At 46.1% G+C, this 24,895-nt stretch overlaps 1 protein-coding gene across 2 annotated transcripts; it reads left to right on the forward strand.

Moving 5' to 3' along the window:
- The first annotated feature begins 132 nt into the window (after nucleotides 1–132).
- Nucleotides 133–22,330, forward strand: POLI (DNA polymerase iota). 2 transcript variants are annotated; one of them, XR_008317279.1, is made up of 10 exons: nucleotides 133–466; nucleotides 3,410–3,535; nucleotides 6,512–6,676; nucleotides 11,739–11,891; nucleotides 12,432–12,668; nucleotides 14,453–14,631; nucleotides 15,039–15,130; nucleotides 16,720–16,853; nucleotides 18,319–18,594; nucleotides 20,229–20,363. XR_008317279.1 is itself a non-coding variant. In XM_053300671.1 (10 exons), exons 1-10 carry the CDS (start codon nucleotides 352–354, stop codon nucleotides 21,069–21,071), a joined length of 2,247 nt encoding a protein of 748 aa, XP_053156646.1. In that variant the 5' UTR covers nucleotides 138–351; the 3' UTR covers nucleotides 21,072–22,330. The 2 variants fall into 2 exon arrangements, 1 of the variants encoding a protein (XP_053156646.1); XM_053300671.1 differs by lacking the exon at nucleotides 18,319–18,594 and adding an exon at nucleotides 18,064–18,266 and having other exon boundaries at nucleotides 138–466; nucleotides 20,229–22,330.
- The last annotated feature ends 2,565 nt before the right edge of the window (nucleotides 22,331–24,895 follow it).

Genomic DNA, 24,895 nt, shown 5'->3' on the forward strand with positions numbered 1-24,895 from the left:
ATTACTATGCAGCCTATTTTACGGATGTTTTATTCCGAAGTTCAGTCCCGCTGAGTTCCGTGACTTTCCCGCAGCTCAGCGTGCGTAGACTTTTGCAGCCTTCACGGGATCCCCAGGAACAGGCAGCGCGCACGGAAAGGCAACCCAAGCGCTTGCGCTGTCCCTGACCCGGATTAGCCCATCTCGAAGGCACTCCGGCCCCCGAGAGCTGTCGTCGGCGCGGGGAGAACCGAATCCGGCAGGAATCCTCTCTGGTGGCTCCGCCTCGCGGCTGGCCAGCCATTCCGGGCACTGGCTGCTCTGAACGAGGCGGTGCCGGTTTGCGGCTGGCGCGCAGAGACGCTGCGCGAAATGGAGGACTCCGGAGAAGAGGAGGCGGCTGAACCGGATTGGCTTCTGCCGGAGCCGCCCGGCGGCGGTGATGGTCGCCCTCGGCCGGGTTCTCTTGCTCCGGGCACAGCCCCATGTAAATAGCGTGGATTGAGGACTTGGCTGGGGTGGAATAAGGCTAAGGGGCAGGATGGTGGGGGCTGGGAAATTTTACCCCTTGCCCAGGCATCAGAGTCCAGAAACCAGGGAGATCTCTTTTGCAACAAAACTATAAAATGGTGTTTCTCAGACTTGGGGACCACCCTGGGTGCTTCCTTCTGGCCCGCTCTCTGACGCCATCCTCAGGCAGCCTTTCCACGGAGAGATGTTTGCTTGCTCGCAGGCCTCTGCAGGCAGCCTTTTGCTGAGCGCAGAGATCTTTGGGTGGGGGCCCTAGATCCCGATGTGACGTTAGAAGAGGGGTCTGTGTGACAAGAGAGAGGGTTGCCACCGGCCCAGGAAGACTGGCTTAGACTAGAGCCAGAGGGCCTCAACCTTGGCTGTGCCCCCCAGATCCAGTTGGGCTACAACTCCCATCATCCCTGCCCCAAAGCTCATTATGGCTGGGGCTGATGTGACTTGTGATCTAACAGCATCAGGGGACCCAGGGTTGAGAACCGGGACCGAGGAATTGGCATCACTCTCCAGGAGTGATTATCCTGGAGCTTTAATGGAACTTGATCCTGGAGATTTAATGGTTTGATATTATGAAATATGTAGGTCAGTATCCAGCAATACTTGATTAATATCCAGATTAATATCCAGCAATACAAGATTAATATCCAGCAATACTTCTGTTGAGCTGCTAACTCTATCTATCTATCATATTTTTATACCGCCTGATATGTAAATCTCTAGGCGGAGTACAAATCCCCTATCCCTTCCCCTTAAAAGCACTCTGAACAAATAGCATTCTTCCAAACAAAGAAGCAACGTCTGTACAAATCAAAGTTAAATGGGGCTTGGGCTGTCATGCCTCACCCTACAAGTCCAGTGTGAATCAGTGAGGATCCTCTGGGAAGGGGGGGATTTTAATCTGCTCCTTTGTCTTGGCTGGTGAAGGAAGGAGGGTCCCACCTAACTGGGAAGTCTCTCTTTTCCTGGAACCATGCGCCTGCCCTACCTGACTCCGGAAGGCAGGACTCCAGAAATGGGGGTTGTTCTCCCCCACACCCCACCCCTCTTAGCGCCTGTTAGGCATGAGGAGCCTGGGATGATTTTGTACTAGACAGAAGAAAATGCACATGCATGCTATCGGTGTTAAAATGTTCCTATGTTCCTAAAAAAGTGTATTAGGTACTGTTTGGGGTCTACTCACCCTGTGTTACTAATTCAGCTGAAAGCTCTTGGTTTTTTTCTTTTTCTTTTTTCTTTTTCTAAAAAGAATATTTAAATGAACATAGCATTTCCCTCCCTCTCTTTTTGCTTAGCATTTTCCAAAACCATGTGTTTTGGAAAAATCAGTTTTTAAATTCAAATCAATTGCATGGTCCCTTTCCATTGTGAACAGTAGGGCATTAACTATTCACTGGCAATCAAAGAGCTGTGCAAGGTTTGGCTTACACAGAAACATAAGAAGCCACCACACTGAGTCAGAGCATTGGTCTATCTAGCTCAGTATTGTCTTCACAGACTGGCAGCAGCTTCTTCAAGGCTGCAGGCAGGAATCTCTCTCAGCCCTATCTTGGAGAAGCCAGGGAGGGAACTTGGAACCTTCTGCTCTTCCCAGAGTGGCGGCTTCATCCCCTGAGGGGAATATCTTGCAGTGCTCACACTTCTAGTCTCCCATTCAGATGCAACCAGGACAGACCCTGCTTAGCTAGTGGGACAAGTCATGCTTGCTACCATAAGACCAGCTCTCCTCCTACCAGCTTGAGTTAGAATAGCAGCACAGGCAATGCCGCGGGTGGTGGTGGGGCTCTGTGTCAGGTGTCCCCCCACCCCCAGACCCCTGTCATTTCTTGAAGGAAAGTCATTTACATGCTTGACCTACTTTCCCTTATCATCAATTAGTATAAAGAGCAGTTCCCCATGAGCTTACTTATTTTACAGTTCGGGTGGGAATAGAGAAATTTCAACCCCATCAAAATCAATAGGATTGATTTCAAAGAATGCAGGATTTGATGGGAGGGTGAATGAGAAACTAGATTTCTCTTTCAGAAATCTAATGTGGGATACAGTATAATTTACCTTCCAGAAATGCACTTAATCCCTTGTCCCCACAGTAGTTTATCCTGGTGCTAGTACTGAATGTCAGGCTATAAATTCTGCTCTCCAATCACATGTTTATGTCTCAGGATGTCCCCTTATTCTGACTTTTCTGCTCCTGTAACCTTAAGACAGGGGTTTTCAAACTTGGGTCCCCAGATGTTGTTGTACTACAACTCCCATCACCCCCAGCCACCACTTTGCCTGGGGATGATGGGAGTTGTAGTCCAATAACATTTAGGGATCCAAGTTTGAGAGCCCCTGCCTTAGAAGCCTAATATAGTAATTTACATAGAAACGTAGGCAGCTGCCATATACCGAGTCAGACCAGTGGTCCATCTAGCTCAGTATTGTCTACACAGACGGGCAGCGGCTTCTCTAAGGTTACAGGCAGGAGTCTCTCTCAGCCCTGTTTTGGAGATGCCAGGGAGGGAACTTGGGACCTTCTGCATGCAAGCAGGCAAGTGCTCTTCCCAGAGCAGCCCCATCGTATCTTACAGTGCTCACACTTCTAGTCTCCCATTCAAATGTAACCAGGGCTGACCCTGCTTAGCAAAGGGGACAATTCATGTTACTTAGCAAGGCCCTTTACTTAGTGGGTGGGGGCAAGGATCCACACACCCCCACACACACACCCAATCCTTATCTCCATGCTAGGAAAATCTTCCCCTGCTAAACATCTGTAAGTCAGCACACTGGTCATGGGACAGGGACAGGGCTGGTAGCATGGTTCCAGCAGTAGTTCCATCAGAGATCATCTTAATATGCTTCAGTGTGGCAAAAGACAGTAATATGAAGAATGAGCCTTCTGAAAGCTGACTTTCCTTTGCAGCATGTCATGGCAGAGTGGGGTCAACAGGAAGCACACGGCACCGAATCATTGTGCACCTCGACCTGGACTGTTTTTATGCACAGGTGGAAATGATCTGCAATCCTGAATTGAGGAGCAAGCCTTTAGGTAATTGTGCTTCATTTTGTTTTGTTTTTCTTAATAAATAAATTAATTAGTTTAATTAATGTGTATGCTGCCTGGCTCCAAAGGCTCTAATTTATATGCCTCCTGGTTCCAAGGGCTCTAATGTATATGCCGCCTGACTCCAAAGGCTCTAATTTATATGCCACCTGACTCCAAAGGCTCTTAAGTTCTAGTCCAGGGGTTCCCAACCTGTGGTCTTCCACCCCCATGTGGCTGGGGGTGATGGGAATTGTAGTTCAGCATCTGGAGGACCACAGGTTGGGCACCTGTGTTCTAGCTCCATTCACACATTATGTTTGATGCACATATAGCCCATGTGCAGTGAACACAGCTGCAGAGCTCTACTCATGCACAATTATTTGCACGTTATGTTAAATGCATGTACAGCAGTATACTTCCTGTTTGTATTCTGCATATGAGGAAGCCTGTCCCCAGGTTTACCTTAAATGAACATATGTACAGTCATTCACACAGACACAGACGTGTACAGACATGGTAGGTATATAAACATAATGTGGGCCAGTATATTTTATTTATAATTTATTTTATTTATTGAATTTCTATACTGCCTAATATAGAAATCTCTAGGCAGTGTACAGATTAAAATATAATATAAAATATATAAAACATTTAAAATTCATAAAACAGATAAAAATCGCAATTGATAAAGACACATTAAAATTTTAAAAATTAGATTTCAGTTAAAAGCTTGGGAATATAGGTACGTCTTCAGGGTCCTCCTAAAAACAAACAGAGAAGGGTATGCTCTTATTTCAGCAGGGAGCGTGTTCCAAAGCCATGGGGCAGCCACAGAGAAGGTCTAGGCGGCAACCATAACCGCCGATTAAGATCTCCAGATGATCTTAATTGGCGGCAGGGTTCATGACAGAGAAGGCACTTTCTTAAGTACCCTGGGCCTAAGCCGTTAAGGGCCTTATAGGTTATAACCAGCACTTTGTCTTTTGTTTGGAAACATATCGGCAGCCTGTGCAGTTCTTTTAGAATCGGTGTTATCTGGTCCCTTTGGGTACTTTCTTAAGTACCCTGGGCCTAAGCCGTTAAGGGCCTTATAGGTTATAACCAGCACTTTGTCTTTTGTTTGGAAACATATCGGCAGCCTGTGCAGTTCTTTTAGAATCGGTGTTATCTGGTCCCTTTGGGTAAACCCAGAGACTGGTCTGGCTGTTGCATTCTGAACCAATTGTAGTTTCCGAATTACGTACAAAGGCAGCCCCACATGGAGTGCATTACAGTAGTCAAGCCTAGAGGTTACCAGAGACAAAAGTTTGGGGCAGTGTACAAATGTAATAAATAAATAAAATAAATAAAAATATGTACCACCATTTTAAGGTTATTTGTCTCTAGTGATGTGCCTGGACTGGTCCGGAGGCCATTCTACTGGCCTCCGGACCGGTCCGGACATGGGCAGTTCGGGGTTCAGAGGGATTGGGGTGGGGACTCCTTTAAAGGCGGGGGAGTGTTTACTTACCCCTCCCGCTGCTTTCCCCCCTCCAGCGTGCGTATTCTCTTTAGTAATTGGGGCGACAGGATACCTCCCTGCCACCCCCTTCCCCCATTTGACTGCAAAAGGCTGCAAAAAACCTTTTGTGCATGCGCACGTCACGCGCGCACGTCACGTCTCCGCGATGTGTGTGTGTGGCCGCGCGCTCACATCACAGAGACGTGAAGCACGCGTGCGACATGCGCACACGCAAAAGGCACACCCTTAATGCGCACACCCTTAACGGCTTAGGCCCAGGGTACTTAAGAAAGTGCCTTCTCTGTCATGAACCCTGCCGCCAATTAAGATCATCTGGAGATCTTAATCGGCGGTTATGGTTGCCGCCTAGACCTTCTCTGTGGCTGCCCCATGGCTTTGGAACACGCTCCCTGCTGAAATAAGAGCATACCCTTCTCTGTTTGTTTTTAGGAGGACCCTGAAGACGTACCTATATTCCCAAGCTTTTAACTGAAATCTAATTTTTAAAATTTTAATGTGTCTTTATCAATTGCGATTCTTTTTGCAGCCTTTTGCAGTCAAGCAGGGGAAGGGGCGGCAGGGAGGTATCCTGCCGCCCCGATTACTAAAGAGAATACGTGCGCTGGAGGGGGGAAAGCGGCGGGAGGGGTAAGTAAACCCTTCCCTGCCCTTAAAGGACCCCCCCATGCCAGTGCCAGACTGCAGCTCCGCGGTTCCGTGCACACCCCTATTTGTCTCCAGAAATTGACGTATCTGGCATATTAGCCAATTAATAGTATAGACGATTCCATCCTGGCACACATGAGAGAGAAGGGGTCATGCCAAGAGTGTGCCCATCATGACTTCGGTGGTGGTATTTGGAGCACAAGTAGATGTTCCACACACACGATAAAGGGAGGTACCAGAAGCATATTGTGACATCCTCCATCAGCCTCATGATGGGCAAACTCTTGGAGCAACCCCTTCCTTCTTTCCTTCGGTCTGTGAGCTGAAATAAACTCTTATTTATTCACTTACTTCCTGCATGAGCTACAGTGTTATTGTCTGTACAAACCCTGTCCTGATAGGGCTCCTGTATGTACTATATTTATGGGTATGCCTGTATTCTCTTTTTCCCCACTGAGTAATTATCTCTGACTCTACTCCTGTGCAAACCAATGATAAGTAATTTGATTTCATTAAGTGTTAGGTTTCCCCTATTTATCCCCTTCTAATAGTACAGACACTGGTGTGTTTGAAACACGGCTGGGGCCGGATTAGGAGAGAGCTCCCCTTTTCTTTCCTGTCTCTGCAGCAGACCATAAAATGCAGCTACGGTCTTGAAACCACACGGGGTGGGTGGAGGGTGGGGGTGGATCTGAAATTCTAGGAATGCCAGTATTCTTTGCAGCAGTAAATACTGTGGAACTTACTAATATGTTAGAATGCTGGAGATTCCAGATGAATTGCTCTTTCAACTGCACATTTATCTTGTTCAGGTGTTCAGCAGAAATACCTGGTAGTCACCTGCAACTATGAAGCCAGGAACCTTGGGGTCAGGAAACTCATGTCTGTGAAAGAAGCGAAAGAAAAATGCGCAGAATTGGTGTTGGTTAATGGCGAGGATCTGACCAAATATAGAGAAATGTCTTACAAGATTACAGGTATTGCTCTTTAATAGGAGTGGAATGGGAAGGTCTCATACTGTCTGATTTATTTAGGTTTATATCTCTCTCTGTCCCAAGGGTTCAGCCCTGAGTGTAAGTCTCACCTCCATGATAGAGTCTCTGGGCCGTCTTTGACAAGGTGGGACCATAGCTAAGTGGCAAAGCATCTGTTTTGTTTGCAGAATGTCCCAGGATCAGTCCCTGGCGTCTCCAGGTAGGGCTGAGGAAGATCCCTGCCCGAACTTTGGAGCTTCACTGCCGGTCAGTGTAGACCAGGGCTGCTCAACTTCAGCCCTCCTGCCGATGTTGGCCTACAACTCCCATAATCCCTGGCTATTGGCCTCTGTGGCTGGGGATTATGGGAGTTGTAGTCCAAAAACATCTGGAGGGGCCTAAATTGAGCAGGCCTGGCATTGTAGACCAGGGATTCTCAACGTTTGGTCCCCAGATGTTATTGGACTTCAACTCCCATAATCCCCAACCCCAGTGGCCTTTAGTTGGGGATTATGGGAGTTGAAGTCCAATAATATCTGGGGACCCAACGTTGAGAATCCCTGCTGTAGACAATAATGGACCCATGGTCTGACTCAGTATAAGGCAGCTTCCTACATTCCTGAGATGTCCTTTCTCAACCTGGCTTTCCCACTCATGAGACTATCAACAGGGCTGTTCTGAGGATGACTTGAATAAATCGTCGTCTGTCCTGAAGGTGTGTGTTTTGTGCCAGAGGAAGCATCCCTCCCCTCAAATCCACTTTTGTGGAGTTATTGCCTATACTCTTGTTTTGTAAACTTTCCTGCCTGGAACATGTATGACCCTCTCATTTATTATCAATCCCTGTGTCAGAGCCAATAAGGGGAAGGCTCTGCCTGTCATGTTACAGGTGAGTTGAGTACCCTTACCAGAATTTTTGACATAGAAAAGGAAAAAGGGTGAAACACATAAGCACCAGATATGAAAATAACTTGGTCCCATTCAGACATGTTGAACACTTGCTCAACGAATGTACAGTGTATGCAGGTCTATCTAGATCTGTATACAGGTACACTTATTCATACGTTATGTTGAACGCAGCTACAGCAGTACACTTCCTATTTGTCCTATGCTTTTGAGGGCCTGTACCCAGGTTCACTTTTAACATGAACGCAGACACAGTCATTCACACAAAAACATGTATGAGTGTACAGACGTCTGTACCCCCGTACAACAGTGTAGTCCCATTCTGACATTATGTTGTATGAGTGTCCAGTTGTCTGTGCACTTGTACATGTGTTTGTGTAAATGACTGTGCATGTTAAAAGTGAACCTGGGTACAGGCCCTCAAAAGCATTGGACAACTGGGAAATAGGGGTGTGCATGGAACCGGCTGGCCCGGTTTGGTTCGAGGCCAGACTGGGCCTCGAACCTAACCAGGCCAGTTCGGTCCGGCCCCCCATCGAACCCCCCCAGACCAGTCCGCAAATTATTATTTTTTAAAAATTAAGTGAATGTAAACTACCTTTAGCCCCTTCGGGGGTCTTGCTGAGGCTATGCGGGGGTCTGTGTGGGTTCCCTCTCCCCCCGCCGGCCGTCCTTATCACCGCCGTGGCCCGGGAATTCATCGTTTTCAACCCTTTCAGGCCTCCATATGAGCGCGCGGCCGCCATTTTGGTGGCCACTGCGCATGCACCAGTGCCCTCTGCAAGGCCACGGCCTGATAAGGTCAGCCAGCAGGGGGAGAGCGAACTCACACGGACCCCCCGCGTGGCCTCAGCAAGCCCCCTGAAGGGGCTAAAGGTAGTTTACATTCACTTAAATTTAAAAATAAAAATTAGCGGACTGGACCCGGTGGTCCGGTTCCGGTCCAATGGAACCGGGGGTGGTGGTTTGGTTCGACCCCGGACCGGACCGCCGGAACGGTCCGCACATCCCTAATAGGAAGTGTACTGCTGTAGCTGCGTTTAACATAACACGTAAATAACTGCTCCTCTGTAGAGATCTGGGCCTGTGTACACTGTACACTTGTTGTATGAGAGTTGAACATAATGTGTGAATGGAGCTTGTGTCTTTCTCCTTCCTCCCTTCTTTGTTGCAGCACAGGAAGCCACACAGAACTGGAGTCACAGTGCCCATGGAACCCAACAGGTTTCCCTTTCATTCTGATGTGTGATCATCTTGCAGAACAGGGCTGCACATCCTTTTCCCTCCTGCAGATGTTGGCCTACAACTCCATCATACCTGGCTATTGGCCACTGTGGCTTGGCATGATGGGAGTTGTAGTTCCAAAGCAGCTGGAGAGCTGAAGTTATGCAGCCTTGTCCTAGAAACAGATAGATTCTAAAGCAACAGATCATTCTCTCCGCTAAACAAGTTTTGAAACTTAGCCTTCGTACAGCCTGTTGGGATCCAGGTTTCCTGCACTGCTCCCATTCATTTCAATAGAGCTTACAAAGGAGATCGGGAGATGCAAATATAGGGTTGACGTCTAAGCCCTGGGTTCAAATCCCGCCCTCATCATAGCCTCCGCAAGGTCTCCTGGCCTCTCAGAATGGCTTCCTGATTGAAATGACTTGCCTAACGGGGCTGTCATGCAAAGGAGCACATCAGACAGTAATAAACAGCCAGCCTTCAAAAGAGCCCTTAAGACACCTCCCCCGCTGCCCCCCGTCAGGCTTTTAGTACTCTCTGAATGTTTTAAATTTTTAAATTGCTGTTTTTAACCATTGGTTTTATTTTGTTTTTCTTGTGCTTGTTTTTGTGAACCGCCTAGAGCCTTTGGAGTCAGGAGGTATATAAAATAAATTAAACACATAAATAAAGTGATTGAAATAATTAAATAAAAAAAACATGTAGCCGTTAAAAGAGCCCTGCTGTCTAGTCCAGCATCCTCTTCCCCACTGGGGCCCACGAGACACCTCTGGGAAGCCCACAAGCAGGAGACGAAGGCAGACTGCGCCTCCTGCCATTGCTCCCTTGCAGCTGGTAGTCGAAGATGTACTGCCTCTGAAGCTGGAGGCTCAGAGAACAGTGGCTTTTGACCAAAAGAATTGCTGCCCCAATGCGTATGCTTGTCTAACACTTTACTGTGTACAAAATGTATTGTTACAGTTCCCATGCTTGCCATTTATTATTGTGTGCCTCGCAACAACGCCCTCCACCCACCAGTACCATATTTACCCAAATAAAGGAAAAGAAAGATCATGCCGTTGATTCATTGTTGACTCCTGGTGACCACAGAGTCATGTGGTTTTCCTGGTAGAATACAGGAGGCGTTTACCATTGCCTCCTCCTGTGCAGTATGAGATTGTGAGCCCTTTGGGGACAGTGATCCATCTTATTTATTTATTATTTCTCTGTGTAAACCACACTGAGCCATTTTAGGAAGGGCGGTATAGAAATCAAATTATTATTATTATTATTATTATTATTATTATTATTAAATAATTAATGAGATGATACCTTTGCCATTCTCACTGAAGTGAACATCCGCCTCCAGCACCTTCCTTTATTGCTACTGCCCGATATAAAGTAAAGTGTGCCGTCGAGTTGGCGTTGACTCCTGGCGACCATAGAGCCCTGTGTTTGTCTCTGGTAGAATACAGGAGGGGTTGACCATTGCCATCTCCAGTGCAGTATGAGATGATGCCTTTCAGCATCTTCCTATATCACTGCTGCCCGATATAGGTGTTTCCCATAGCCTGTGAGACATACCAACAAGCATTTCGAACCGGCAACCTCTGGCTTGCTAAATCAAGTCATTTCCTCACTGCGCCATTAGGTGGCTGCTGCCCAATATAGGTGATTACAAATATATATTTACTAGGCACAGTCTGGGAAGCACATGGGCGGGGATTCGAACTAACAGCCTCTTGCTCCCTAGGCAAGCTGCTTCCCCACTGTGCCACCGCAGCTGATACCCAAATAGAAGGAAACTATTAAGTTAAGACGATGCCATAAAAGATAAGAGTTTAAATACAGGTTATACCTCTGTTTACCCTCTCAAGTTCAAACTGGGGTTCGGGTGAGTTTTTTTGTTACTATGTTTTGTTCTTACATCTTGACATTTTTTATTTTTATTATGGCTACGGGCCTCAAAAGTTGGAAGTGGCCTGGACCTCTTGAGAGGGCCTGGTCAAGAGGAAGCAGTGGATTTGATGGGCACAACCCACCAGGGTGTTTTGCTGTGCAAACACAGTTGCAATACATGGGAACAAAGTTGCAACAGAACTTGAAGGAAGAAAAGAAAGCAAGGGTGTTGACACAGTGTGGGAGTTATTTTTTTGCATTTGGGAAAGCTGTCTAGCTGTGGCCACAGTGCAGCCCCTGAAAACTTTGGATGTCCTCCTCATGAAGATCTTGAACATTTTAAACTGCATCCCCCCCCGCCACCCCCACCACAAATTAGATAGATAGATAGATAGATAGATAGATCTTTATTGTCATTGTCCTGTGCAGAACAACGAGATTGAAAAGAATCTACAACCACTACTACAGGACCTAACAAGAATAATCTAAACATATACCCATACGCCCCCCTCCCATCAACCCACTAAAAAACTCTAAAAACTAAATACAAAAACCCCCTCAGAAGCTGTGTTTTGCTGCGTTCAAAGCTGAGACCGCTTTTGGGTAGAAGCTACTTCTCAAGCGGCTGGTCCTGGTCTTTAAGACCCTATACCTCCTTCTCGAAGGCAGAAGCTGAAAGAGATCATTTCCAGGGTGCGTGGGATCCTGCGCTATCTCTACAGCTTTATTATAACACCTAATGGCATAGATTTGATCTAAGGTAGGAAGAGTACACCCAATTATTTTCTCTGCAGTCTTAACAACCTTGGACAGCAGTGTTCTTTCTCTGGCTGTACAACTCCCAAACCACACACAGATCCCATAAGTCAACACACTCTCTATAGCACAGCGATAAAAAACCAACAATAGATTACTTGAGAGATTAGTCCTCCGGAGAACTCTCAAGAAGTATAATCTCTGCTGTGCTCTCTTCACCAGATCTTTGGTGTTTGCTCATTAGCTCAACCCAAATTACTACATTAACTCAATACATGTGTTTCATTTCTATCTACAGCATTGTTGGAAGAATTTTCTCCACTGGTAGAAAGGCTTGGATTTGATGAAAACTTTGTGGACATCACTGAAATGGTTGAACTGAGATTGGAACAGTGGGAAAGAGACACTATTGCAAAAATCTCATTCTCTGGCCATGTATATAACAATCAGAGTAAGTGTTCTTTTTTCTTCTTCTGGGTATTGGATCAATTGGTATCAGATATTTCAGCAAATAGCTTGAACCTGAAACAAGCAGAGTAACAAGCCCCAGTCAATTAGTTTAATGCAGGGTTTTCCAGTGTTGGGTCCTTGGGTGGTGTTTGCCTCCAGGGATATAAACTGGAAACACCAGGGATTGAACTTGGGATCTTCTCATGCAAAGCATGTATTCTGTTAATGAACTCAGTTTTAGGGCATGTTCTAGCCCTAATCAGACATTATATTGAACACTCGTGTAATGGTGTACACAGGTACAGATTTGGACACAAGTACAGCTATTCACACATTATGTTGAACTCGGGTACAGCAGTACTCTTCCTGTCTGTACCATACATTTGAGGAGCCTGTACCCAGCTTCACTTTTAAAATGAACTCATTTCTGCTTCTCACTGACTGTATTCTAAAGCAGGATTGCTCCCCCCCCATGTGAAATGCATTTTGTGGTAATTGGAGGTGAAATACAGCTCTTCATAACTCTGTGTTTGCTTTGCAGCCGTCAACGTACACGATCCAACACACATAAGATTAGCTGCCGGATCTCAGATTGCAGCAGAGATGAGAGAAGCCATGCACAACAGGCTGGGCCTTACGGGATGTGCAGGAGTGTCTTCTAGTAAACTACTCTCTAAGTTGGTGTCCGGGACCTTTAAACCAAATCAGCAAACTGTTCTTTTGCCCGAGAGCCGGCAGGACCTGATGCTCAGCCTTGCCCACATAAGCAAAGTGCCTGGTATGAAAAGAGGGGGATTCCTTCACCCCAGTTCTGTGTGCACGTGTCTCTGTGGGAGAACAGAGGGGGGAAGAAATCTAATGCCCCTGTTCTCCCGTGGCAGTTGGTGTCTCCATTGTATTTCTTTTCAGACTGTGAGTCTCTCTGGGACTAGGAATCATTTTCTTCTTTTTATTTTCTCTTTATTTTTCCGTTCCTCATGTTTTTTCCGTTCCTCATGTTGCATAAGCCACTGGGTGAACTTTTGCTGGAAAGTGATATATAAATATTGATGCTCATGACAGGCAAGGCATGCTGATGTGTCCAGTTGGCTGGCATTGCTGCACATGGGGAAGCCCATCCTGGCAGTGTTGGGCAATAGCACAATGGTGCAGCTACTTAAAACAGCGCATTTGCCATGATCTGGTCCTGAAAGGGGAGGAGAAGCCACTGGAGTGGCCAGGGGTACCATAGGCAGGGCTTCAGAAATCCACTAGTCTGCTAGTCTCTGCTGAGTGAAAAATGACGCCTGATGAGTGAAAAAAGTCTTGATGAGCAATGTACCAACATAGCTTGACAAGTAAAATACGTTGTCTGGCTGGTAAAATGAACCAACACTTCTTCACCCCTGCCCATAGGCCCAATTTGAGGCTGGCAATCATTGCCCCAAGAGAGTAAGATAAGGTCTGTTGAAGACTTCTGCAGGAGAAGAGTGAGGGAGATGGTTGCTTTGGTTGTGTTGAACCATGCCCCAAGATGTTGGAGTGTCTGGGTCGGGGAGAGGTGCCTTTTTTTTTTGTCTCATTGACAGTGGAGTCGTGGGTGTGCAAGAGATGTAAGACCAGCTGGATGTCCTTGATTCCCTTGATTCATCAAGCTAAGAGTAGACATGAAGTCCTTGGGGTGCAGTGGTTAGAGTGTTGGACTAGGATAGGGAAGACCCAAGTTCAAATCCCCATTCAGCCATGAAACTCACTGGGTGACTCTGGGCCTCACAGCGTTGTTGTGAGGATAAACGTAACCATGTACACTGCACTGCACTGCTTGGAGGAAGAGCGGTTTATAAATGTAAAAAGTAAAATAAAATACTTACATTGGAAACAGCGCAAGTCCCTCTGTGCAAATGCAGGCACAACAACTTCAGCTCTGGCTTCTATGTGTGCAGCAGCCTCAGCCCATCAGGAACCCCAGCACTGCTGTGCAGCTTGTGTGGGCCATTCTTAATAATAACAATAATAGTCAACCTAGCCCCTCCCAGTAACTGCGGCTGGTGTTGTGTGTGTCAGATTGTGAGCCCTTTCAGGAGCCATGTTGTTATTCTCCTCATCCTTTTTGCTATGTCAAAAGCTTTTTGAACTTTTTGTTGAAAAGTGATATATAAATATTATCATCTAAATATTAATAAATATTAATATTATTATATTAGTTATTATGATAATATTATGATAATTAATATTGTCATAAATATTGTCATTATCATTATATAAATACCATCATCATCTGACCTGAGCCAGTGTGTGTGCATAACGGATATTGGAAATTAGGCTGATGTTAAACAGGCTGAGGAACCAAGCCTGGGGAAAGTGTTTTACTGGGTTAGATTACCTGGGCTGAAGAGTTGCAATACCAGCTCTGGCCATTATATGGGTGGCGCTGCAGTGCAGCAAAGTACAGGTTGATAACTGCTGGGAGTTTCTGTGATGGTGCAGGGAGGAAGGCATCTGAGCTTTGTTGTCAGGATCCCCAGTTCAAGACCTCCGGAGTTGTATGCTTGTGTAACAATTGCCTTTTTTTTTTTTGCACAGGTATTGGCTGTAAAACAGCAAAGCGCCTTGTGATGCTGGGCATTGCCACAGTTCATGATCTCCAGATGTGTTCAGCTGCAATACTAGAGAAAGAGCTGGGAGTTTTGGCTGCACAGCGTGTCCAGAAACTCAGCTGTGGAGAAGACGACTCTCCAGTCACTCCTTCAGGGCCGCCCCAGGTAAATATGAAAATGCAGCCACCCAAGATAAGAGACAGTTCTCTATCTCTGGCTAGTTACCAACATTCCATCTACTTTGGTGGGACCAAGAGACAAAACGCAGGATGGGGCTTTGCTTGCCAGTGGCTGGAATTGCTAGAGGCACAAAGTAAATCAACCGCCAGGAATGCTTTTTGGGAGGCGGAGGGGGCAGGAAAAATGGCTGGCGCAGTTGTGCCCTTGCTGCTATGGATGTTCCCCAATATTTCAAAGATTATTTCCTAGTGTACAGAATCTGAGCTCTGAACAAGAAAAGAGAGCAGGTGTGTGGGAAAATTGTAGCTTCATTCTCCTTCATAAGTTTTGAATTTAGTTGTCTCATTCACAATGATAATAGTGTTTGGAAACTAAAATAAAACATTTTCCAGTCTCTTAGCGATGAAGACTCCTTTAAAAAATGCTGTACTGAAGCAGAAGTGAAAAAGAAAGTTGAAGAGCTGCTTACGAATCTTCTAGACAGGTGCCTCTCTCAGCTACTGTTATGACAAGTTTTCAGATGAGTACAATATCAGAACAGATATGCTTGGGCATACGCTACAGCAGGAGTAGGCAGCCTTTGGCACTCCAGATGTTGCTGAACTACAACTCCCACCATCCCCAGTCACAGCTGGTTGGGGATGATGGGAGTTGTAGTTCAACAACAGCTGGAGTGACAAGGGTTGCTGTGAATCAACTGGTGAACCTGGAGTTGCTCATTTTAGACTGTGCTGCAGTAGTTCATGTATCTACATGTTTCTTAGCACCATTGGTCTAGCCAACTATTATTGTAGTTGTTTGTAGAAGTGCTGTGAAGCTTTTTAGCCTACTTTCCTTAAGAAAGGTACTTGTATTACTTTCATAAGTAGAAAGTATTTATGAGATCACCCAGCGCACTCTCTGTGAGAAAGTGTGTGTTTGTGTCGCTAAACTTCGCAATGCCTGGACCAATTTGGACCAAATTGGATACAGTTGTCGTGACATATAGAGACACCCCAATGGCATCGTTTATGATGATATTATCCACCCCAATTCAAGATGGCGGACACATGAAGGTTTGAGGCACAACTGGGCTAACTTGTGAAGATGGTAATGATCAATTAAGATTATAATGAAAGGAACGTCGGCAGATTAGTTCTTACCAGAACTTCTTGTTTCTTTTCCAGATGTGCATTTTGCAGGGTGATAAACCTAGAAAGGGATGCTGGTTCACCTGTACTCCTCCCTTAAGGCTTGGGAGAGTTGGGGCTGCTCTGTCCTGTGTTGAAGCTCCTGCTTCAACTTCTTATGCCATCTGTTGCTTCCTTTGAGTTCCCCCCCACCTTCCAGTCTGTCTTGCTCATTCAGCGTGTAGATGGCCAGCCTGATGGATAAGGCCTGTGGCAGTTTTGTATTGCTCAAAGCTGGTGTGGCATAATAGCTAAAAACACGAACTGTGAACCAGGAGGTCCCAGGTTCCGATGTCACCTCAACTGTGAACTTGCTGGGTGGTGTGAGGCTTGGGACCCGTGTGGCAGAAAGAGGCAGTATGATGGACTGGACCACTTGAGGCTGCAGGTGGAGTGTCATTCTTTAAAAACTCTTTCCCATGAAAGAGACTCCTTGCAAGTGAACAAAAACAATAAAACCTACCACATCTAGTCCAACCTGCTCCCTGATGTGCTAATTTTCTTGTTGCAAGTACTCCCCCGCCCACTTCCCCCCACATGGAGCAGCCTCTCAAAATGTGATTCCCCACCTGAAGTGGTAGCGTCCTGCCTACTGCTCTATTCTGCTTCATATGGAGAACTGGCCATAGGCAAGCCATCCCCGGTCAGCCTTGGCCTCTCCCATTCCTGCAGTCATAGTGGCTGGCCTTTAGATGATGGGTGCAAGATTTTCTGAATGAAAGCAGGCAAACTACTTTAAATGTGCTGCAGTGCTGAAATAACCTAGGCATTCATTATTAGCTTTCCTGTTTGGGAAAGAATGCATATTTCTTGAGCCAGGATGTATAATTTTTGAGACAAAACTGAAACCTTTGCAAAGTGGTGGTTGCATCAGTCTCTCCCTCTGCTTCTCCATTTTCTTCAGGTTATACAAGGACGGAAGAAAGCCCTATACCATAAGGTTAGCCATTCGGCAGTTTTCTTGTGCCAACAAATGGTTTAGCCGGGAGAGCCGCCAATGCCCAATTCCGCCTCATGTGGCCCAGAGGATCGGAACAGGTAGTAACTCCTTGTGGGGCCAGTTTTGTTTTGCTCCTGTGAACTGATACAGCTGACAGTTCACAGAATGGGCAACTTTGTAAAGAGCCAGCGTGGTGTAGTGGTTAGAGTACTGGACTAGGACCGGGGAGACCCAAGTTCAAATCCCCATTCAGCCATGAGACTTGCTGGGTGACTCTGGGCCAGTCACTTCTCTCTCAGCCTAACCTACTTCACAGGGTTGTTGTGAGGAGAAACTCAAGCATGTAGTACACTGCTCTGGGCTCCTTGGAGGAAGAGTGGGATATAAATATAATTAACATTTATAATTAATTAATTAATTAGATTAGATTAGATTAACAAACAAACAAACTTTGTCCATTCCTCAAGGAAACCCTGCCAGCCCAAAGGTGTTAGCACTGGAAATACATACAGTGGGGGCACAGGTCCCCAGAGCCCTATTCACATGTTATGTTCAACACTGTTACAATGAGTGTATGGTGTACACAGGGACACGTCTGTACGCAGGTACAATAATTCATACTGACCACAAGTACAGCAGTACACTTCCTATCTGTAGCATGCATTTGAGGGGTGTGTATCCAGGCTCACTTTTAACATGAAAGCAGGTATATTCATTCACACAGAAGCATGTACATGTAGGCAGACAGTTGTACAGTCATACAATATAATGTCTGGATAGGCCTTGTGTTTGTTTAATTACCCTTCTATCCCACCTTCTCTCCCTACACACAGCTATTGCCTTGCCGCCCCTTACATCAAGCACTGTGAAGTTTCTTCAGAGTCCGCTCTCTGATTAGTTCCTTCACGCTTCAGTTCTCCTTTTTTGCCCCTTTTCTCAAGCTTCTTACCTTTTTTTAGTTACTGCATATACTGTCCCCTTCCTTCAGTCTCTTCCCTTCTAGGCTACCCATATGCTTCTCTACATATGGAGACCTCAGCTTGCCCTATGTGAGGTTTTAATCCCAGCCAAACTGACAGCTTTCCCTTTTCTCACAGAAGCTGAGCCATTATCCGCTTGGTTCCTGGAGCAACTAAACATTCTGTTCTACCACACCACTCAGTCAGTTAATGTCAAGAGGTTTCATTGCCGTAAGCACAATGCAGTATAGCTGATCTCTGTTGAGAGTGGAGCCCAGAATTACTTAGGACTGTGGAATTTGTATCACTGTATTTCTTTCTCTCGTTTAATTTAAACATTCACGTTCAGGTGACGCCAACATCAAGACCCAGCTGGTTGCTATCCTTATGAAACTATTTCGTAAGATGATAAATGTGGATGTTCCATTTCATCTTACCCTTCTGAACGTCTGCTTCTCCAACCTCAAGGCCCCTGTTCTGTCCACCAAGCAGTCTATTGGGTTTTATTTAACTCGGTTATCCCCTTCATCAGGCTCAAGCAAACTTGATTGCGTAAGTTCAGAAGTTACGTTTATTGCTACTATTATTTTTGTTCTTATTACAGGTGGACCTCATTATCCGCAGATTCGCGTATCCACAGTCAGGGGAAAAGACACCCGACCTTGGCATACATATGTGTGTGTGCGCGGGGGGACATGCCGACCTTACATATTTTTGGGTTGGAGGTGGCCGGAAATGACCACAGAAGTCATTTCCGACCACCATTTTCTTTGACGAAGCCACAAAATGGTTCCCATCTTTGTAAAAAGAGAGAGAGAGAAACACGCCAATTTTCAGCCAATTTTGGGGCACAGCATGACTCAGGGAGCAGCAGAGCATGGTAAGAAGCCCCCCAAAAAAATATTTGGCCGATTTTCAGCCAACCTGGAACCTAACCCCCACAATCCCATAGGATTCCATTACTCAATATTCGCGGTTTCCATATCCACGGCTGCAGACTGAAACAGAACCCCCGTGAATATTGAGGTTCTCCTGTATTAGCAGCTTACAAATATCAGAACATAATAACAATGAAACAATACAAAAAATGTGGGGAGGGGGACCACAAGAAGCAGTGCTCATATAAAGCAGCCAGTCTCCCTTAACATAGCAGCCGATAGTTAAAAGTCCTAAATCAAAAGCTTGCTGAAATGAAAAAAGACTTTATAAGATGCCAAATAATAGAAAGAGACGGGGTCCAGCAGATCTCTGTGAGAAGGTTATTCCATCATCTCAGCATCACCCCCCAAAAGGCCCTATCCCAGTACCTGCCTGCTTAACTTCACTCAACAGTGGGACAGAGAACAGGGCCTTGGATGGGCAGGCTGATATAGGAGCAGACAGATGTTCAGTTTCTGGTCCCAAATCATTCAAGGCCAATTATTTGGGGGATGGGGCCATACTCGGTGATTTAGCACATGCTTTGCACGTAGAAGGTCCCAGGTTCAATCTCTGGTAGAATCTCCAAGTCAAGCTGGGAGAGACTCCTGCCTGAAACCTTGGAGAGTGTAGACAATACTGAACTAGATGGACCAATGGTCTGACTTGGTATGAGGCAGCTCCCTATATTCCTAGTAGCCAGCCTAGTGCTTTTGAGAAGTCCACAAACGGCATGGAGAGCTGTCATTTGCTGTTGTCTTATCTGGATTCAGTCTCAGTTTGTTATCCCTCATCCAGCTCATTACTGACTCCAGGCAGGCATTTAGGGAGGTTATGCCCTCTCCTGTTTGCTGTCTCTGAACATGGAATACTCTGAACAAGTATACTGTCTCTGAACATGGAAGTTCCATTCAGTCTTCATGGCTGAACATCACTGATAAAGATATTCTCCTCAAAATTATCTACTCTTTCAAAACCACTTAAAGTAGTGCAATCATCACAGTTGCTTTTCACAATTGCTTCCAATTAGTTGAACCAGATGAAACAAACAAAAAACCTGCCTGCTGAAACCTGCAGTAGATTCCATGTTAGCACTGTTGATGTTGGATGTGCTAGAGACGGCTCAAGATTTGCTGCTTGCCTGGTTGCCTGTGGTGAACTAGTCTATGATCCAGGTGACCAGGCAAGCAAGCTTTTGTAAGCCAGAAGAGAGGTGGTTCTTGTGTATGGCATAAAAACAAATCTCATGGATACGTGGTGGTGCAGGCAGAGTTTTATGGGCCAGTAATTTGTGCAGACTTATTTGCAAGATAGAATTAGAGCAGGGTCCTGAGGGCCATCTAGTCCAGCCCCCAAACCCCTCAGTGCTAATCCAGAGCTAGAGCATTCCCAGCAGATGGTGGTGCAGCCTGTATTTGAGGACTCTCAGTGAGGGAGAGCCCCCCCTCCCCTAGGTATAGAGGCCTTGGTGTGATTATACAAGATAATCTTCAAGTGCTGCTGTATCAAAAGTGTCAGCTTTGAAGGGTCAGTAAAGATTTCAGTAAATTCAAGAATATCAGTTCAATATTTTGGTTTGTATTATTTGTGCTGCAGAAAGTGGAAGATGTGAACACAGAACCCGCAGCTCCAGAAGGTCAGGTGGACACTTGTAAGATTTTTCCAGGTGAGAGAAACGCTGGAGTTATACAGACATCGCTGTTGACTCCAGACTTCCCAGAACAGACCGGAGTTCCTGAATTCCCACCTCACTTGCTTCCAGTTGGCATTGACTATGATGTGTTTAATCAGCTTCCATGGGACATTAAGGAGGAAATTATTTCTAGCCAGATGGCAGACAGGAACACTGCAGCAACTGCTTTGAGTTGGACGTCATGTTCCTCAAGGGAAGAATGTTTGGACAAGGCACAAGACCAAATGAAACCTGCTCCTTTACATTCTGAAAGCACCCATCCAGAACTTAGCTCTTCAGCACTCTGTGACGTTCCGTCCTCCAATGAAAAGCCATCACAATTGCACAGTTGTACCCCCAAAAGTCTTACTTCCCAAACCAATTATCCTGATGCTGCTGGAAATGCATTAGTCACTGACTGTGCAGGAACTGCGGATTTTAAACGCTCACCCCCAACTTCATCTGGGCCGTCTTTTCTCCAGGCCTGCATACAAGAGAGCCAGATGCAACCAAGTAAAGAAGCCTTCCTTGACGAAGGTTGGAAACATGATTCAGAACTTGTCCTTCCTCCTAATATTGATCCAAAGACATTTTCTGAGTTGCCTGCAGAGATGCAGAGGGAACTACTGGCTGAATGGAAAAGTCGAGATCCTGTTTCCAAATTGCGTGCCAGCAAAGCCCCCAGCAAGCTCAAAAGGCAAAAGAAAGGAGAACTGCCTTCACCCCAACAGTCAAACAGTTTATTACGATATTTCAAACCAAACTAATTACTGTGTGCACTCAGCATAAAGGTGTAGATATTCTGCAGCTGGTGTAGATATACTGCAGCTGCGACTCTAGACCCTGAACAAGAGTTCTATAGCAAGTGGGGAGGAAGGCTCAATTTTTAAAAATACAATCCCATGGTTGGTTGGTTTTTTAAATCTCCCAGCATATAGACACCTAGCATTCCAGGCAAGAATCTTTCCCCTTGATGTGCTAGTTTTCTGCATAGCAGGGTGTTTTTAGTACATGTGGGCACATTCAAAAATGCACTGTCCAACCCCACAGCCTGATGCATTGCAAATAACCCGACCTATGACTTTTGCTGATAATTGCTTTCCTTCTCAAATGTGATTGTATTAACATTGGGGGAATATCACAAGTGAAGGTAGAGCTGGGCTTAAAAATACCTTGGCAGACATGTCTAACCACTCCCCATCATAGATACGGTGGCATTAAGTTTTCTGATGTCTGGGACAGACAGGCAGAAAAATGAGAGATGGGTGGAGGGGAGAATCACTGCAGGTTCTCCTTCCTACATTACCCTTTGTAATTTCAAGATTGCATTACAAGGAGACATGAGGATATGGGCCTGGAATTTTCTGAGAGGAGAAAAGTTGAAGGACACAAGGTGTTGACTCCCATCCTTTCAATGTGGACACGGCTGATAAAGAATCCTGGGTGTGTTAGACATCATGATATGGTTAACTGTGCAATAGGACTGTTAACTTCTTCTGACCATCCAGTACAAAATCTCCTTCCCATCAGAGTATGATTTTTAGAGTTGCATCCGGGAAGGATCCTGTACTCCTTAAAGCAGGGGTTCTCAAAGCTGGGTTGGCAGATGTGGTCAGAATATGTCTCCCATCATTCCCCAGCCACAGTGGCCAGATTTTGGGAGCTATTGTCCAACACCTGGAGACCCAAGTTTGAGGAGCAAGGTGAGGTGTTAAGTGTCGCGCCTGTCCCCAGTCCAAGCACTGTAGGTTACACTGGCCAGGTGTGTGTCTCCTACACTCTTACAACAGCTGCTAGAGAGAGAGAGAAGCCTTGCCCAGGATGGCATTTGGTGGCCTGCTAAGTCAGCCTCTTGGTTCTTCTTTGCTCAATGTATATATATATTTTAATCTTGTTGTAAGAGTTTCTTTCATTCCTGCAGTTGGGAGAAAAGGTAGTTTCTTTTGTCTTAACCTTGAAATATACGCCTTGTGAGTGGAACAAGGACTTTGGAACATAAATAAAATACTGCAAATTATTAATACGACACCTCTTGTTGCTGTTATTCACTGGAGGAAATAACATGCAGGCTGTAACACACTGAAATACGTTGTGAAGCTCCAGTTGAATTTAATGGGATTACATAGGAACCCTCACCCTGACCACAGTCTCCAGAAGCTAAACTCTAGAAATACACATTTGGTCTCTGTTCCTGTCCCCAGTAGGGTTGTGCATTAGCCATTCTGATGCCAATGAATTTAGGAACATAGAAAGCTGCCTTCTACCAAGTCGGACTAGGGAATTTTTAGCTGGGTCCAGCAGGTTCTAAATGCCTCATTGAGAGGGAGTGGTCCCAGTTTCATTGAAGGAAGCTATTATTTGACCGCTCCTAAAGAAACCCAGTCTGGACCTAGAGGATGTAAACAACTATAGACCTGTGGCTAATATTCCTTTCCTTGGCAAGGTTTTTGAGAGTGTAGTGGCTGACCAGCTCCAGACACCCTTCAGGCCCGGCTTTGGAACAGAAACTGCTTTGAACGCCCTGTGGGATGACCTGTGCAGAAAGAGAGAGAGACAGGGAGAGTGCAACCCTGTTAATTCTCTTGGATCTCTGCAGCTTTTGAGACCATTAACCATGTTATCCTTTTGGACAGGCTGACCGAGTTGAGTGTAGGAGGCACTGCTTGGATGTGGTTCCACTCCTACCTTGAGGCCCATTCCCAAAAGATGGTGCTAAGGAATTACTGCCCAACCCCTTGGCATTTATGCTGTGGGGCTCCGCAGGGTTCCATTCTTTCCCCTGTGCTGTTTAACATCTACATCAGCGGTTCTTAACCTTGGGCCCCCAGATGTTGTTGGACTACAACTCCCAGAATCCCCAGCCACATTGGCCAATAGTCAAGGATTCTGGGAGTTGTAGTCCAACAACATCTGGGGGCCTAAGGTTAAGAACCACTGATCTACATGAAACTGCCGGGAGAGGTCATCCGGAGATTTAGCCTGAGGTGTCATCAATATGCAGATGACGCTCAGCTCTCTCTCTCTTTTTTCATCCGACACAGGTGAAGCAGTGACTATCCTTAACCAGTATCTGGGTGCAGCAATAGACTGAATGAGGGTAGAGACTCAGCCCAGATCAGACTGGTTCAGCCCAGATCAGACAGGTTCAGCCTGTTGTAGATGGGGTTGCACTCCCCCCGAAAGACCAGGTTCACAGCTTGGGTTGCTCATTGATCCAGCACTGTCACTAGAGGCTCGTGGCCTCTGTGGCTTCAGCTGATACGCCAGCTGTGACCTTACCTGGACAGAGATCGCTTGGCCACAGTGACTCACGCTCTGGTAACCCCTCGCTTAGATTACCGCAATGCATTTGTACATGGGGCTGCCTTTGAAAAGGGCCCGGAAACTGCAGCTGCTACAAAAGAGGGTTGCAAGATTATTAACTAGGACTGGATGTTTTGAGCATATTGTGCCAGTGCTTCGTCAGCCGCACTGGCTCCCAGCCTCCCTCTCTCACCACACTAGAAGCAGGGGTCACCCCATGAAACTGAAGGTTGGGGAATTCAGGACCGATAAGAGCAAGTACTTTTTCACACAGCACATAATTAATCTATGGAATTCCTTGCCATGGGATATGGTGATGGCCACCAGCTTGGATTACTTTAAAAGAGGTTTAGACAGATTCATGGAGGACAGGTCTATTAGTGGCTACTAGTCCTATGGCTGTGGGCCATTTCCAGCCTCAGAGGCACGATGGCTCTCAATTGCAGTTGCAAGGGGAGTTCCAGTTCTAGTTGCAGGGGAGCAACAGCAGGAGAGAGGGCATGCACATACCTCTTGCCTGTGGGCTCCCCAGAGGCATCTGGTGGACCACTGTGCGAAACAGGATGCTGGACTAGATGGGCCTTGTGCCTGATCCAGCAGAGCTGTTCTTATGTTGTGTCATTTCAGACTGGGAATGAAATCTAACCTCCACTCTCCTCTTGCAAGAGAGATAACACCTGTTGTTAACGGGGCCAGGAAGGCAAGGAAGATAAGACAACAGACTCCATTACAATAGGGATGAGTCGGTGGTGTAACTTTTATTCCTTCCAGAAGAGGTGCCCATCGAAACTCTTGATATAATTATTGGGAAGCCCTCCCCTGCACAGGATATTCTTAGGATGCACCTGCTCACTCCAATTGTCCTCACAATCAGCCTTGAATGCCATAGGTGATTAACACACATTCCTACCCAAGAAGGACTAAGAAACAAAGCATTCAAAAAAAAAAAAAAAAGGTCTGGGCTCCCCTATTCAGCAGAGCAGGACAAAAGAAATGTGCCCTCAAGGCATGTTTTGGGATATAAGTATCCCTAACTCCATGACCCAGTGTGCTTCCTCATGTATGGGACTCCCACTGAGAAACATCTCAGTGTTCCCTTGTGCCTCTCACTCTGGAGCCCAGCAGACTGCATGCAACAAGAGACTCCAGCAGTCTACCTTGGTGTTCCCCTCTCCAGGACAGGTGATACTCTTGCCCGGCTTCTTCAGGGCTGAACCTATCCCTTTCTCTTCTTTCTGAAATCTTGCCCCTCTATCTTAAAGTACCTCTCCAGCCCACCTGGGAATTT

The sequence above is a fragment of the Hemicordylus capensis genome, chromosome 2 (genome assembly GCF_027244095.1).
Source record: "Hemicordylus capensis ecotype Gifberg chromosome 2, rHemCap1.1.pri, whole genome shotgun sequence".
In the NCBI taxonomy this organism is placed as follows: domain Eukaryota; kingdom Metazoa; phylum Chordata; class Lepidosauria; order Squamata; family Cordylidae; genus Hemicordylus; species Hemicordylus capensis.

Coding starts and splice junctions, on each gene's coding strand:
- POLI (XM_053300671.1), top strand. CDS start 352: ATGGAGGACTCCGGAGAAGAGGAGGCGGCTGAACCGGATTGGCTTCTG. Junction 6,677..11,738: donor AATGTCTTACAAGATTACAG/GTATTGCTCTTT, acceptor TTCTATCTACAG/CATTGTTGGAAGAATTTTCT. Junction 14,632..15,038: donor CTCCTTCAGGGCCGCCCCAG/GTAAATATGAAA, acceptor AACATTTTCCAG/TCTCTTAGCGATGAAGACTC.